The sequence below is a fragment of the Lytechinus variegatus genome, chromosome 1 (genome assembly GCF_018143015.1).
Source record: "Lytechinus variegatus isolate NC3 chromosome 1, Lvar_3.0, whole genome shotgun sequence".
NCBI lineage: Eukaryota > Metazoa > Echinodermata > Echinoidea > Temnopleuroida > Toxopneustidae > Lytechinus > Lytechinus variegatus.
Window position 1 is genome coordinate 69570071 of NC_054740.1, and position 15911 is coordinate 69585981.

At 37.1% G+C, this 15911-nt stretch overlaps 1 protein-coding gene across 2 annotated transcripts in view; it reads right to left on the reverse strand.

The window, feature by feature from the left end:
• Positions 1–15538, reverse strand: part of LOC121421298 (E3 ubiquitin-protein ligase UBR5-like) — a 42718-nt gene extending 27180 nt beyond the window's left edge. Inside the window, exons 1-17 of one of the 2 annotated variants that reach the window (XM_041615976.1) lie at positions 15332–15538; positions 13070–13114; positions 11993–12074; positions 11244–11326; positions 10742–10879; positions 10131–10368; positions 9435–9669; positions 8942–9156; positions 8509–8631; positions 7564–7674; positions 6137–6294; positions 5555–5666; positions 4768–5155; positions 3466–3596; positions 1901–2017; positions 1386–1497; positions 304–458 (exon numbers count right to left, since the gene is read on the reverse strand). In XM_041615976.1, the coding sequence (XP_041471910.1) occupies positions 304–458; positions 1386–1497; positions 1901–2017; positions 3466–3596; positions 4768–5155; positions 5555–5666; positions 6137–6294; positions 7564–7674; positions 8509–8631; positions 8942–9156; positions 9435–9669; positions 10131–10368; positions 10742–10879; positions 11244–11326; positions 11993–12074; positions 13070–13114; positions 15332–15411 (2523 nt within the window). In that variant the 5' untranslated portion in view covers positions 15412–15538. The remainder of the gene's footprint in view (positions 1–303; positions 459–1385; positions 1498–1900; positions 2018–3465; positions 3597–4767; positions 5156–5554; positions 5667–6136; positions 6295–7563; positions 7675–8508; positions 8632–8941; positions 9157–9434; positions 9670–10130; positions 10369–10741; positions 10880–11243; positions 11327–11992; positions 12075–13069; positions 13115–15331) is intronic. The other variant, XM_041615982.1, reaches the window with a different exon arrangement.
• Between the last annotated feature and the right edge of the window lie 373 nt (positions 15539–15911).

Below are 15911 nucleotides of genomic sequence, written 5' to 3' on the forward strand. Positions count from 1 at the left end.
GTTACTGAGTAACAATACCACTTGTGTATATAGTATAGATAGTATATGCTAACTATCTGCAGTATAAAACACTGTAACGTAAAGACCAATTGGTATTTTCACGCAGGAGCATATGATTTTTATGCCAATTTGTATTCATTTCAACTTGATCATGGCAATATATTTTCAATGTCTGATATCTGCGATGCTTCGTAAGATTAAACTGAATCAACATCCCTTGTGGAATCTACAATTAAACACAAACACACAACCCTTGTTTAGGTAATGTTCTGGTACTGGAATTAACATAATCATCCTGCTCACCTTGCCTGGGTTGTGCAGTCGTATATTATCAATGCTCTTTCCCATGAAAGCATTGGTATCGGTAGGGAAGGGGCTCTCCGTCGTAGGGCGACTGGAGCACAGCTCATACAGCTGATACAGGAGCTCAGATCTCACTTTGACCAAGACATGCACACCTGGTTAAGTAGAAAGAAAATAGGTGATATTTTCAAAAACTTCATTAATTACAAGTTGTCTCTTTTGTAAAAGAGAAGTTTATGCTCACATTGTTACTTTGTATTCATGATGTGTCATGACTATATTGTTTACATTATGGATTACTTTGTATATTGTATTTGTATACACATTTCATACTACACATATTGTTTTGAACACAGGAATAAAAGCAAAGCAACAAACAAAAAACTAACAAATTTAACATGTGATATTCAAACAATGCAATTCAACGTTAAGGTATAGTATTGCTACTTTAGACGGCTAATATGAAACGATCATTGAATATTACAATTTACATTCATCAGAATGTGAAAGAGGAATTCCTTCTCTTTTTTTTTGTACCACCGGCACCATGTATGACTGACGGAATAAATTAATTTGGAAGACAAGAGAAACAGATTACGTTTTTTTTCTCTTCAGGTTTTGGTCAAATGGGTGAAGTAAACGGTAATAATAATAATTGGCATTTATATAGCGCTTTATCAATCTATGACTGTTCAAAGCGCTTCACAATTATTATTACCCGGTCACATTCATGCATGCTTTTGGGCGCTAAACCAACCACAATGAAGGTTGTTTCCTACCGTTACCCAATTAGCACCTGGGTGAGAGTGGCAAAGTGTGGACTGACGCCTTGCCGAAGGGCGCTAGGCCATGGTGGGATTCGAACACACGACCCTCTTATTACAAGGCGAGAGTCAGAACTGCTACACCATAGCGCTTCCACACTTATAACCAGTCATTTAGGAACTGAACAGTAGCTGAAGAATCATTATGATTTGAAGTTTATAGTTTATACCATTCCTTAAAATTCAACAGACACAGCTGGAATATGTCCATTTGAAGTGTAGCTAAATAATTATTACCATTTGAAGCTTATACCATACCTCTGAAATCAACGGACACAGCAAGAATTTGTCCATTTGAAGGGACGTTGAGTTTCTTTGGAGCTCTCTGGAAACAATCTGGCACCTTTGGACCCGAGCCCTGCTTGACAATCTAAAGTAAGAATGATAATTGTTTTAAACTTCTGAAAAACTACATGAAGCAAAAGAGGAAAAACTTTTATTAATTTGTCAGAAAACTGTAATATATTCTTTAAGTTTGAAAATGTAAGTGTAACAAATGGTAATTAAATATCAATCATCAAACTGCTAGCTTCTCCTTTGAAATTGTTAGGTTACTGATTAAACCAAATAAAAACTACATGTATGTTTCTACTACTTTGAAACAAAGGGGGGGATTCCTTTTGACAAAGTTTGTGATTGCTTTGCCACTACCCTATGTCGCAACACACACTTAAGACATTATTTTCCTATTTTGTATTGTTTGATATCAGCTCATTTTGTAATTGCAGTTTCCAGGAATTGATGGGCAAAATAAAGTGTTCTTGACGTGTTACCTGGAGTTCATCCTTGCGAAGCAATCTGCAGTCTTGTAGGAAGGAATCAACATCCCCTGAAGACTCAGCGCTAGAATCTAGAGAGGGAAACTTGACCGCAGCATAAGCACCGTCAACCTGATCCGATAAAAATATAAAATGAAAAATAATATCATTTAATATATCTAATATTGGAGGATTTCTCTTCAATCACTACTCTCCACTCCAGTAAAGTCAATGGGTACCTATTCGGGAGAAATTTCTTAAAGGGGAAGTTCACCCTGACAAAAAGTTTATTGTAAAAATAGCAGAAAAAATAATAAAAAATATTGCCGAAGGTTTGAGAAAAATTCATCAAATAATTGAAAAGTTATTAGAATTTCAATTATTTGATTTGTGACGTCATATGCGAGCAGCATTCCTACATAGCGAATGGTAAAAAATCAATGAAATGTCATTTTCTCAGAAAATTGAAAATGGTTTTCACTGTAACTTTTGTATATCAATAGACAAATCATTTCACACCCGATCATGGAAAGAAAACAAAATTAAGTCATCAGGAACCATACAAAATTTGAAATTCATACATTTTATATTACATAACACATGGGGCAGCTGCTCGTTTATGACGTCACAAATCCCAAATTTTGAACTCTAATAACTTTCTTACTCTTTAACAGATTTTCCTCAAACCTTCACCAATATTTTTTACTATTTTTTCTATTTTTACAACAAAGTTTTCTTCAGGGTGAACTTCCCCTTTAAATGCTAAGGAGCACTTGATAATGGAAATCTTACTCTAGCTGGGTTAATTATATGCAGCATCTTGAAACATTTGCATTAAGCGGTATATAATTGTTCCATAACACTAATACAGTGAAAGTGTTCCGCATTGTGATATCTAGTCTCATGGTTTGATGAGAAGGAACGGGATAATGGACTGTGAGTGAAAAAATAGGTCTATCATGGAAATTATAAAAATAAAGGGAAGCAAAACTTGTGAGTTTCGCCCTATGTACATTTGATCTATTACATTCATGGTAGGGTGATCATATCCTGTTAATTGTACAACGATCATACAATTTTCGTAAGGATTCATGATCATTGTAGCATCTAGGGACATTGTTCAATCTCTGTAGTGCATTTGTATGGCTTTGTCTCTGGCTCTCTACGATATCCAACACAAAAAATCGTATGGTGGCTCTAAATAATGTAAATGCAACTATCATAGCCTGTAGCCACGTACTATACCATCAAACATTTGTAGACAAATCCATCGTACAATGATCGTGGCAAACGCTAACAGGCATTTTCAAGTATAGTTATCGAAGGTAATCTTGTCTGTCCACAGTATGGACACAACATACAAAATCATTGTCAACAATGCTTTGAAAAGTTTTTATCATAGGCCACCTCATAGCATTTCCAATGCTTCTGTCATCCTAAATTAGTAATTAACATAATTATTATCCTGCACTAGATTATTGGCACTTACATCAATTTGTGATATGCAGTGTCTACAATATATGTATGTAAGCTGTAATTATACGCTTAACTTCATGATTGCATTGCAATACACTTCTTACCTTCAACACCTTTCCAATAGGAGCCGAGCGTATATCCTCTACAAACACAACATCAGTCAAAGCCCAAACTTCGATATCGTTCTTCTCTACCTCTCTAGCTGGAGATGACAAAGGGCGCTTTGACCCTCTCCCTAAAGACAGAAACGGGGTTTAGGCGTAGAATACATTGTCAAAACATTTTCAGATTTATGGTTACATTTTACTCACATCTTTAATGTGTCACTCTTATGCATACATACAAATAAGCATCAGTACTAACAAATAGTTAGGATTGATCCAATCAATCGTAACTCTATGGAAATCCATCAGTGTCATAATTTTTTTTAACAAGAAATTTTGTAAACAAAGGAGAACACACCAAATTGTCAATAAATCAATGAATTTATGGATATACATTCATATCTATGTTGACTTTGCTGGCTTTCCATAGTTGCAATTGATCGGACCAATCGCAACTCTTTGTAAGGCCCCTGGATTAATTCATTCCGTTCACTTCAGATATGCCTTCAATCAAATTTTACATCACAATAATGAATACCTTTTTACCATTCAAGAATAGACATACATCCTGTAAAACTGGGATTAATTTTTTGGGTAGAATATATACTTTCAGGAAATAAAATAATACTTTTATGATCATGACACTTTTTTCCTTAAATTGATAATCTCTTAGTTATAAATCATTTTCTGACTCACTTGGTATAATACTCATGAGGTGATATAGAGATGAAATTAATTACTATTTTCAAGTTATGTTAAAATGGTACAGCGTAGAGAAAAACTTGACAACAGAAATGTTTGCACGTGCAAAACCAAAGTTCACAAAGAAATTCAACTCCACGCGAGTCGAAATGTGAATTTGGGTGAAGTGGTGCAGCTCCTTATCTACTGCTCCACGAACCAACCTCTTTCCATCATCCCTGGAATAGAGAGAGGATGAAATGGGATGGTAGATAGAACAGCAAATGAGGGAATTAATCTCTGATGACATAAAATCACAAATCAACCATTGCTAAGGTGATGTGAGGAACGGTCATCAGGGCCCTATTCATAAAGACTTGTTACAATAACAAATGAACAATTTCTATGGCAATTTTACTATCAGCCAATCAGATCAAAAGATTTCAGTAGCTTTAACCTATAAAATTAAATTTATCATCATAACAAGTTTGTGAAACAGGACCAACATGTTTTTGAAAAAGCACAAATGTACATTGTACAAGTGAGAAGCCTAATATAAGGTTCTAAGCATGTGAGTAAAAAGTGAATAAAACGTAATTTATGATTATTTCAAAGACTTACTATGAGCTGCAGGACTCGACACGATGGATACATCACTGCTGGTAGAAGCAGGTGAAGGTGGTGGTCCCATTTCTTGCTTCACGTCTAACCTATTTGCATCAGTCTTAGCATCTCCTCGAGCATCTGCTTTACCCCCATCTCCCTTTGTCTCATCCTTGGTATCTCGGCTTGCCTGAGGGAGGCTTGCTGAGGTGGAAGCACCACTGGTAGAGGATCCGCCGGTGGTGGAAGTGTCACTCAGGTCCAGGGAAGAACGACGTATACGGAACCTGCAGGTGTCTGTCAGGTGCCAGGCAGTGTCCATCAACTGACCTACTCGAGGTGGGGCACTCTTCACGTTGAAGGCCAACGCACCACAGTGGTACATGGGGCAACTACGTAAACAGACCTACAAAAGCAAATAATACAATAGACATGAATAAATAAATCCTGACAGTTTGGATTGAGGGGGTGAAGAAACTTCTTTTCATACCAAGGCCTGTGCAGTCAGACTATTATCTTTACATCACATGAAGAATGAAAAAAAATTGCCACAATAATAATGATATCAACAAATACAAAAAATAGAAAGAGAGAACAATGGAAACATTAGAGAAAGAACAGACAGAGAATGAACATCAACATAAAGCCAGAAAGAGGAAGAAGGGGGTCTGTACATGTATGTACTTGGAATATAGTTGGTTTTTCAGAAACCATGGCAGATTATGAGATAAAACAAACAATGATTTAGAAAGGAAAATTTGGAGAGGGAAAGATGGAGAATGGGTAAAGTACGATGTGTGATTACCTGTGTTCCAGCAGTTAATGAAGCTGATGCCATAGCTTCACGTTTCTTCGCTCTGGCTCTATCTCTAGCCTTCTCCAAGACCTTACTCCTCAGTGCTAAAGGAAGCACACCCCTGAAGAGAGAGAGTAAAATATATTCTTTGTAACCAAACTGAATGTTTTCAATAAACTCAATATCATGAGTTAACCCTGACTTTAGGACTTACCAGGCTGAAAAATTATGCAGTGACAGGCATAGGACATCATAAAGTTAAACACAAATAGTGACCTTTTTTCAACTTAGATTTCATGATTTTACAGTGCTAGATTTAAGAAAAGAAACCAGATTTCCCATAGTATGGTGACATGGCATTGTGGTTTGCTGCAACTACAGGGTCCAAACTTTTAAGAATATGCAGTTACAGGCAAAGGACATTAAAAGGTCAATAAAATGCACAATAAATTACATTTGCAAAGAGCTTTGACGCAATATTAGGCTCTGGATACCATAAAATTGTACAAACCAAATTGTCATCTTCATCATGATCACAAGCAAAATATCATGCAAAATTATAAAGTGCATAAGAAGAGCTCATAGGCTTACCACCAGAAGATGTGGCCAGATTCCATCCAGGTGCAGGTATATAAAGCACAGGTATGAATGGAAACAATTTTGTCACAGGCAAACTCTTGATACACAGTGGCTGGATGTTCAAGTCTAGATGCAATAGGCGATAGGGTCTCATCAATCATCGTTGCTATCTGTTTGATACAAAAAAAGAAAATATGAGATCAAAACAATAATTCAATGTTCAATATTCATGTAAAGGAATCATTTAAACATAAATCAGAGTTGAAGGTGTAATCATCATCAAACTCTAATAAAAATTTATCAGAAATAATCAATTTACCAAAATCCTGTATGGCATTCAATTTAAAGTAAAAACTAGCTAACAGCGTAATTTTACTACTTTATTTCTGCTCAGGTTTGGAACATTTGGAAGACAGATGGGAGGAATTTAAAGACAATTTTAATCTAAGAATTTCACATTCTCAAATTGCAAAAAGGACATTTTTGAGGGGACCCTCTCTCCGCAAGGCCAAAGGAGATGATTGATGGAGTGTGATTTGAACCCTAAACCTCCTCGAACATTCATTTTCTTTGGACTTCTCCCCAACACCTGGACATTTTATATTTCTGGTATTCACACTGTCTGCAAAGATTTAGTACATTCTTTATAGTCTATGAATAGAGGCATCATGATCAGGGCATATTTTCAGCAAGGTCCCACATGGTCTAATCCTACTTCATCCCAAACCAGTTCATTTACTAACCAACTGGTCTAATAGCCATATTTGGCCCATTGTTCCATATTTGTCTAATTTCAACTCGGTCTAACACCACTTAGTCTATGGTTAGTTGAACTGTTTCTAAATCAGTTTTTAATTTAAGAAAGTAAAAACTAATAGGTAGACAGAGTGGAGCTGAGACCAACTGGGCATTTGACTAAATGAGAATCAGACCAAGTGGATATTAGACAAAGTGTAGTGTAGACCAAGAGACAATAAGACCAAATTGACAAGAGACCAAACGGAAGCAGCAACTGCTGTATTATACTATCTGAGAAGTAGACCAACTGTTTGACCAAGAGACTGAATGAATTTGCTCTAACACATGTTTTCCATAGACTCTAGCCAGCAAATAATAATAGTAGCTGTATTCATTAAGTGCTTTTTGCCTGATGATCCAAAGCACTGCCATTATTGCCCTGGTTTTATCTATGCTGCCGTATATGCGTTGAAGCATTCAAGGAATTTCTTCCTACCGGGTACCCATTCACCCCACCTGGGTTGAGTAAAGGAAAATGTGGGTAAAATTTCTTGCTGAAGGAAAATATACCATGACTGGGAATTGAACCCACATCCCTCAGATTGAAAGATGACAGTCATAACCAGTAGACCTCCCGGCACCCCCAAATATGCATGCTCATTCTCAAACGGGAAAAATCTATGATACGTGGAATTCCTTACCTTTCCAGACTCAGTCAGGATTGCTGATTTCTCAAAGCAGGTGGCTATCTGGGATATCTTTTCCCCTACCAGACCCAGGAATGGAACCTTAGGATGGTGTACTCCAGTGTTCTATTCATAGAAATAAAATGAAAAATAGAAAAAGACTCAACGACATTGACCTGGGGCCCCGTTTCATAAAGCTGTTTGTAAGTTATGAATGACTTTACGCATGACTGGTGACCCTTTCTTATGCTAAATGATATCCCTATGTAACTGATTTTGCGCCTAAGAACAGGTTTCAGTCGTGCGTAAAGTTGTGCGTAACTTTACGAACAGCTTCATGAAACACCACCCTGGTTTCTTTCAAATAGTGACAGACAACAGTTCTGTTTAAGAAATTCCAGTATGGTTTGTTACAAATGAAACCTGTGTACGATTCATGCGTGTTACAGACTATTATTGAACGCGTTTGACAAATTTGGGTGGAGACAGATGAACTCAGATGTACATTAGTTGGTAACAAAGTAGAAACACCTACCTCCCCATCCAGTCCCATAGTGAAAAAAAAAAGAATCAGAGAGTCTTAATAGTATAGTTGAGTGTTCATGAGGAATGTGAAAATTGATAACACATGAGTCATGTGAACCTTTCAGTTTGGGTCAAGTTGGTTTGTACAGTTACATGGCAATACTAAGGATTCGGTCAAGAATGAATGTATACTGAAATTCTATTGCAAATGAGCTCCCGTTCATTCACGTTGTATATTTTCAGTAGCTTTTGACAGTGGCCTGTATCTTCCCAGTGATAAAAACTATTATGAACGGGGCCCTGGTTATAAAAATGATATTATCGTATGTTAAATAACTCTGAATGATACTTTATGGACATAACAGTGAATTTATCAAACATATTGTAACATGGAATGAAAAAATCCAAATTAAGTCTCTTAAGGAATAGTATTACCTCCGGATTCTTGTATGGTTCTGGATCCGACCACTTCCATTGGTACATAAGGCCATTCTGACCCACAGCTATCAGCTCAGAATACATGGCACCAATGCTTACAAATCGAGGTGCTTCTTCACCCTAATTATACAAGATGTACAAGATATAAACAGTAAAGATGATCAATCAAGTGGTAATTATTTCATGATAAGATTAAATTCATTATTGCAACTGTGACAGGATATAACTGTTAACAGTTAAGAATATTAATCAATGAAATTAATTCTTATGGTCAAATTCATTGATACAAATATAATTTCTTGTGAAATCCTTATTTGCTTCAAGTATAGGTTTTTGCCTTTATTACTTCTGATATTTTTACATGCAATGCAGTATAATTTCTAAGATGGGGGAAGGGGGAAGGAAAGTCAGATACTGTAAGCCACCCTACCTTTTCTGACCACCATTCTAGATCCTCTCCAATAACCACAGGGTTCTGGCTGTGCCCTGCAGCTCCCCCACGTCTGCTATCTGACGATCCTGCTGCCTCTGAGCTACCAGCCTTCATGTTACTAGCTCCTGATCCGGTATCTCGGAGTACAATCTCGGGCCAACGCCGCTCCCGGCTACGCAGCAGCGGATCTCGCTCAGCATCACGATCACGATCTACATATACATACGCAAGAAGAAAGCAAATATACCAAATGATCCTTATGACTCTATGAGCAAACTTGCATTGTAAAAATTTACCAGTGAAAATTCACCCAATACAGAAGATATTTTATGAAATGCCATTCCCTGCAGTTGTGAAGTGCTGAACACACTGCCATAGTCTCTTGTTCTGATGGAGGAAGAGCTAGGAACTACCCTAAGAAAATAGATATTTACTAAACGTGTCCCAGCAAAAGTACCACATAAGAACAAGTAGGGTTCTTTTAAGTTACCTCTACTGCTAGATCCTCTAGCTCTGGACCTCGATGGCGGTAGGCCCAAGAACTCCTCCGAGAACATGGCGTCAGCATCAATGATGACGCTTGGATGATCCGAGTGGATACCGCCATCCAAGAGTGAGACAAGGTCATCACCACCAGACAGATAGGTGTCATTCTCCTCTGGGTCTTCACCGTCTTCATCATCACGGCTCAACAGGTTGTTGACTGCCAGGTTGACATCCAGGTTCTATTCAAAGACATTGGGGAAACAATGCATGAATTATATCATAGATGAACATATAAATGTATTCATCATTAACATGAAGATATTAAAACAAGGTTTACTCAAGTGTCTAATATGAAATCAATGCAAGGGCTGCTGCAGGATAAAACTGTCAAATAAACTTACTATAAAAAAGGTGCCCAACAATGACTACATTTAAGGTAAAGCAAATGGAATTGGTCATATCTGATCAGATATTTTAAACCAAGTAACTGATATTAGATGCAACAATGACGGATTATATTTACATTTCTATACTATTATTATCAATTCCAAATCAAATTTCAGCATTGCTCCTCTATAAAATAACATTTAGGAGAGAAAAAAATGAACAGAATATTCACAACAAAGAGTGGAATTTATGTGTACTATCAACCAGGAAAGTTAATTATCTTCTGGTAGTTAAGGGGTATAACAGTACTTACTGTCCTTTGGAGCTCTCTGATGATGACCGACCTGCTCTTGCCCTGTAGGACTACCTGTGCCTGGGACACCAGTTCTTCAGGGACAACAGATGCTGGGACAACTGGCCTGGTACCCACTATCACCCCACCACGACCCCGGGAGTGAGCACGGATGACACGCCCTCGATTACGGGAAGCACTGGAGTTGTTGTTTGATGTTGTGCGATTGGATGGGGTACGGCAATTAGAGGACCATTTACTACAAAAAATAAAGTTATTATTATTTGACACAGTGGAATACATCTTAAAAGGTATTGGCTAACATTAATTTGACTTTTTTTAAATCTTTGCTAGAAGGTCCCATTTATCACCTGCATCTGTGACGTGTTGTAAATATCAAGGCCTGAAAAAATTGCACCTGAAAATTATCATTTAGTGCTTCATAAAGTGAAAAATAAAGTGACCAGAAACATGCCAATTTCATTCCACATATTACGTTGTACAATTAGAATCCTGAGCAGTGAAATTAAATGATTGAAAGTGTCTACCAGAAGTCAATTTTCATTTCTACATGGATTAGTTTCCTATCCATGCAATCAATATTGAGATACAACAACATTTTGATTTCTCACCTCGACGAAACTCCAGAAGGTTCATCGGCATTGATGAGCCAAGGGTTAAGAGGATTAGTAGGCCGTGACGATGATGATGAAGATGATGAAGAACGAGCTGAAGATAACTGAGCAGAGGAGGCCCAGCTCTTCTTGCTGCTGTAAAAAATAAATAAAAAATAAAGCATCATTTCATACATCCTGTAATATAGGTGCATGCGTATGACTATCAATAGGAACAAATGCACGCATAATCCGCTTTCTGTGATCACAGCCCAGAGCCATCCAGCACTGGAAATAGTACGATGTGTATGAACATTGTCTATGTGCATGGGGTCTTATAAGAAACCATTACTGAACTACATGTATACAATTTAGATAATTTGTTGTATCAGTCAGAGTAACAACTGAACATTTCTGCCTCATTAATTTATTGCGGAATTATTAAATTGAACTTGTGTGAACATAACATTTTTTATCTTCTTGACATGAATAGAAATCAACAAAATGAAATGGATCTTACCTCTTGGAGCTTTCACTCTTGGTTGGACCACTGTCAACTTTCTCAGGGTTGATTGAGAATCCCATACGACATACACGACCATCCTATGACAGGAATTATACAGTTGTAGATTAATACGTATCATGACCAACACATCATCATCAGTAACACCATCATTATCATCACCAACATCATGAGTATCAAGATCATCACCATCATCATCACCCCTGCCATTACCAACATTACAGCCAAAATCACTATCAGCTATATGTACACTGTCATCACCACTCTCATCAATATCTTCCTCATCAATATCATTACTATCATCAATACCATCATCACTATCACCACCAGCATCATCACTATCATCACTCTCCTCACCAACATCCTCATAGCCAAATTCACTATCACCTACACCACACCTCACCATCATTGATATCATCATCACCACCATATGTAAAACAAACATCAGAAGCAGAATCATTATCATCGTCATCACCACCATCATCCATAATCATCATCCATCATCATCCATCATCATCATTATCGTTGTCATCATCACCATCATTAGCGTTGTCATCATCACCATCATTGCCGTTGTCATCATCATCATCAATCAATTCAAGCAAGCAAGCACTAAGTTATCAAATCTGATCCTTTCTGTGAAGTCTTTGGTTTTGATTGGCAGAGAAATATGAATGTCTGGCAGTGGATATTGGTAACAAGACAGAATGACAAATCCTCAATGCTGCATGAAACCGCAGACTTACCTCAAGAAGAAAAGCTGCATGATTTGGTCCAACAGTTATGCTTTTCACTGGAAGGTTTTTCAGGGGTAAAACTCCTGAAGCACTGTAAACATGAAAGATGGGATGGATCACATTTATCACTGTTCATCACACTTGAGTCATGGCAGGCAGCTATTTGACATCTCCAATACTAGTATCACAAAATTTTAGTAACAGTAGAGCCAAACTTGCTGATCACTCTTCTTCTTCTTTTCAATAGTTGTCAGATTGATAGAAGGGAAAATTGGCATTAAAGTGATTTGGGTTTTTCTTTTGTCATACTCTCCTCAAAAGGTCTATGCGAGAGATTTGATATCCCACTAATTTTTTCTGGTGGCCATTTAAGAAAAAAACAATAAATGATCACATATCATCAAGTTCTACATGTATGAAGCACTAAAAGCATCCAACCAACCAATGCGAATATCATTTATTCTCTGTGCTTCTTTTTTTCATCAGTATCGCTGCATCAAACTCATTATTAATATTAATTATTACATAATTTCATCAATTTTCCAACAAATATTGCTAAAATCTAAATGTAATGTATGTCTGAAATTCATAACTGAACATCACTAAATAGTCATTTCTTTCGAGCTGACAAATTTCTAAATATTCAAAACAACTCTCACACTACTGGGGCTTATTTTCAAAGACAATCTTATTGGTTTTTTTCTATTAAAATTGATTAAATGCTGCTGTTGGAAAAGCAATGCTTGTCTCACTCTCAGGCAAAAAGTTGTTGTTTTTTTAAGGCTACTTTTCACAACTTACTGCCCAAATAGAACTGTAAACATTGGATAAGCTTCAACATTGCAAGGAATGGGTATTTTCCAGGGCTATTGTGAGCATTTCCAGGGCTAAATCGCTCTAGCCCTTATGTAATTTTTTTCCTGTCACTCTGCAATGCAGCCAAGAAAAATGGGGCACCAAAAATATCTAAGGCCAATGAGAAAGGCTTTGACGCAAATCAAAAGGGCATCCAAAAGGCAATGGCCTTGCTGGCATTGGAGGCCGTGGATTAATTTAAACCCTGAATAAGGGATCACACACACTTACCATGGTGCTGGTTGCCTGTACAGTTTCTCAGATAACTCTCTCAATCTGTTAAATTTAAAGAAATAAGAAACAAAGAGCATTAATCATGCAAAAATTTATATCCCCCTTTTTCTTTGTCTCCAATATTTTTATTTACATGTAGAGCTTCATGCATGTGTATGCACTTTGTTACAGTTTGCAATCATGTCAAATTTCTTAGTATTTTTCAAAATGGAAAAAAGTACTTATGCACTTAAAGTTTACCCTTGGAAATGAAAAGCTTATTTCAACAAAGAGATAAAAAAAAACAAGCTTAACATAGATTTTTATCAAAATCAGATGTGAATTAAAAATACATTTTATATCAATTCCCTATTTTCACAACAGTGATTTATAAGCAAATGAGAGTCCAAGATGTCATTCAATCATACTATGAAATTAAATACAGTATATATTTCTATTCTGTTTTTTCAGATTTACAAGAGACTCTTACCAGATCAATGATTATAGGATACAAAAGTCAATTAATGTTCAAATAGGAATAACATTCTGTTTGACAATATCAGAAAATTGAATTACATCATGAGAATAATATTTAACAAATAGTTAATGGGTAATGTCACCGGAGGAGACTTGCATGTTTACGCCACTGTCTTGTTTCCTACTGTTCTTTCCCAATGTTATAATTATAAACAAGTGCGTTGCGTAACATTGGGGAAGAACAATAGGAAACAAGATGATGGCGTATACCGTAAGTAACGGTGTATTAACCGCACCCGTGTATTAACCCCACCCCCAACTTTGGACAAAAAAAAAAAATCTTCTCACATTTACATGCAGATTTAAGGTACGAAGAAACAAAATCTAAGTTTTTAAGATTTCAAAGTATCCAAAAAAAATTAGCAGTATGCAGAAATATGCTGTTCTTGATCAATTCATCTACAAATGTTAGAAAGAAAGAACGGTCCCGACAATATTGGCAACTTACACACTCGCTCACCATTACATTGCAAACTACGATACAGTACAAGTCATGCCAGTACATCTTATCAAATTATGATCTGTGTCTTTCCCAGTGTAGGAGGAAGAAACATTCACATTTCTTGCGTCACAATCTCACAATCACTTTCAGAAATTTGATGTCTTAGCATGAATTTTGGATACAGGATTATAGGAAGGTTCAAGAAACAAAGAAATTGGCATTTTTTCCAGTTGTTTTTTACGGCTTCGTGCCGTCTCTCTCGTGCGTGGTTTACATGGTATCTTATGAAAAGCAAACAGGAAGGAAAAAAACAAGCTGGCGCGAAACGGGACTTTGAATAGCGCCAGCTTAAGTCGCACTATAACCACATTACAACGCAATCTCTAAGCTCACTCAACTCTCGCTCAGCGGTGACAAAATTTTACCGAGTATGCTTGGCGTCTCTTTTAAATTAGCCAGGGAACTTCACTACTTTGAATCGAGAATAAAGTCAAAATTAGTGTCATGAAGGTGGGTGCGTTTGTTATGGACAACATTTAATTAATATTGCAATAATCGCTTCCCATTACCCGCGGCTCATACCCCTCTAAACGACATTGCCTGGGCGGCTACGCCCGGCCACTCGATGTGTTGTGAACTGGCAGACATCGTACATGTACGGGAGGGGTTACGGCGGGCTGGCTCAGACCCGTCACCGTGTATAAACCGCACCCCCGACTTTTGCTTCTACCCCGCCGAGAAAAAGGTGCGGTTAATACACCGTTACTTACGGTAAAACGTCGGGCAAGTCTCCATCTTTTCATAATTTTTTTCTCATTTTTTTGATAAATTCTTGTTTAAAGACGAAATTAACAGCATAAAAATGTTGGAAATGACTTTGTATCCCATTGGTTTACATGATTTATGTTAGGGCTAACTGTTAGATCTTTTAGTTTTACAAGTTTTAGAAGGAAAGTAGAAATCTCGATTCGGGGCGAAAGTAAATTCAGGTTTTTTGGCGGTACGTGCAGATGAATGGGAAGGAATTCTCGGCTCTGTGGAGGGTAAGCATAGGTTAGTAAATGATTTTTAATCTCTAGGAGCCTCCTGGCTACCCCCACCACCTCTCATTCGGCTAAGCCCGATCCCAGCCAAAGCACTAACTTGCCAACGGCAACGAGCAACGTAGTCGTGGCTAGAGAATCGCTTTCAGTTGATGCAGACATCACGCAGATCAATACACATGGGACTACATTTAGGAACCGATTTTACATCGTGTCTTACAATTACATGACACAACAAACTGCATAAAACAGCCTTACCTGTCATTCAGTTGGTCTTCTGTGCCAGGTAATGGATGGACAACAAAGTGAACAGTAGTCATCTTCGAGTTTCGAGACATTTAAAGTCACCAAAATGATACATTTATGGATTTAACATGAAGTATCAATGGCGTATCCGCATTTCGTAATTTATTCTTTCTCTGCCATTTAACCATAAGCTACGCTCGATCATCGATAAAACGGCGATATTCATTGGCTGAAACGAGAAGGTGAATTCGATTGGTCCAATGTATGAAATTGAGGTCAGCTTTATGCAAAATAGGCTTTAATATGGTCAAACTGTGGATATACTTGTACTACAAGTATTAATTAATCAACACAAAAATACATATGCATCTAAATATTAACCTGATCATCTCAAACTAATTAAGGCTAATTTATCATTAATGACAGTGTACTATTAAAAAAAGTCCAGTTTCATTGCTGGTTTCTCAATGCCATCCCCTCCTTTCTTCTTTCCTTTCCTTTTCCTCCGTGTGGCCGGTCCACAAAATCTTTGCTCCTCCCCCTTTTTTTATATATATATTTTTAGTGTTTTCTTCTTATCATTGTCATTATA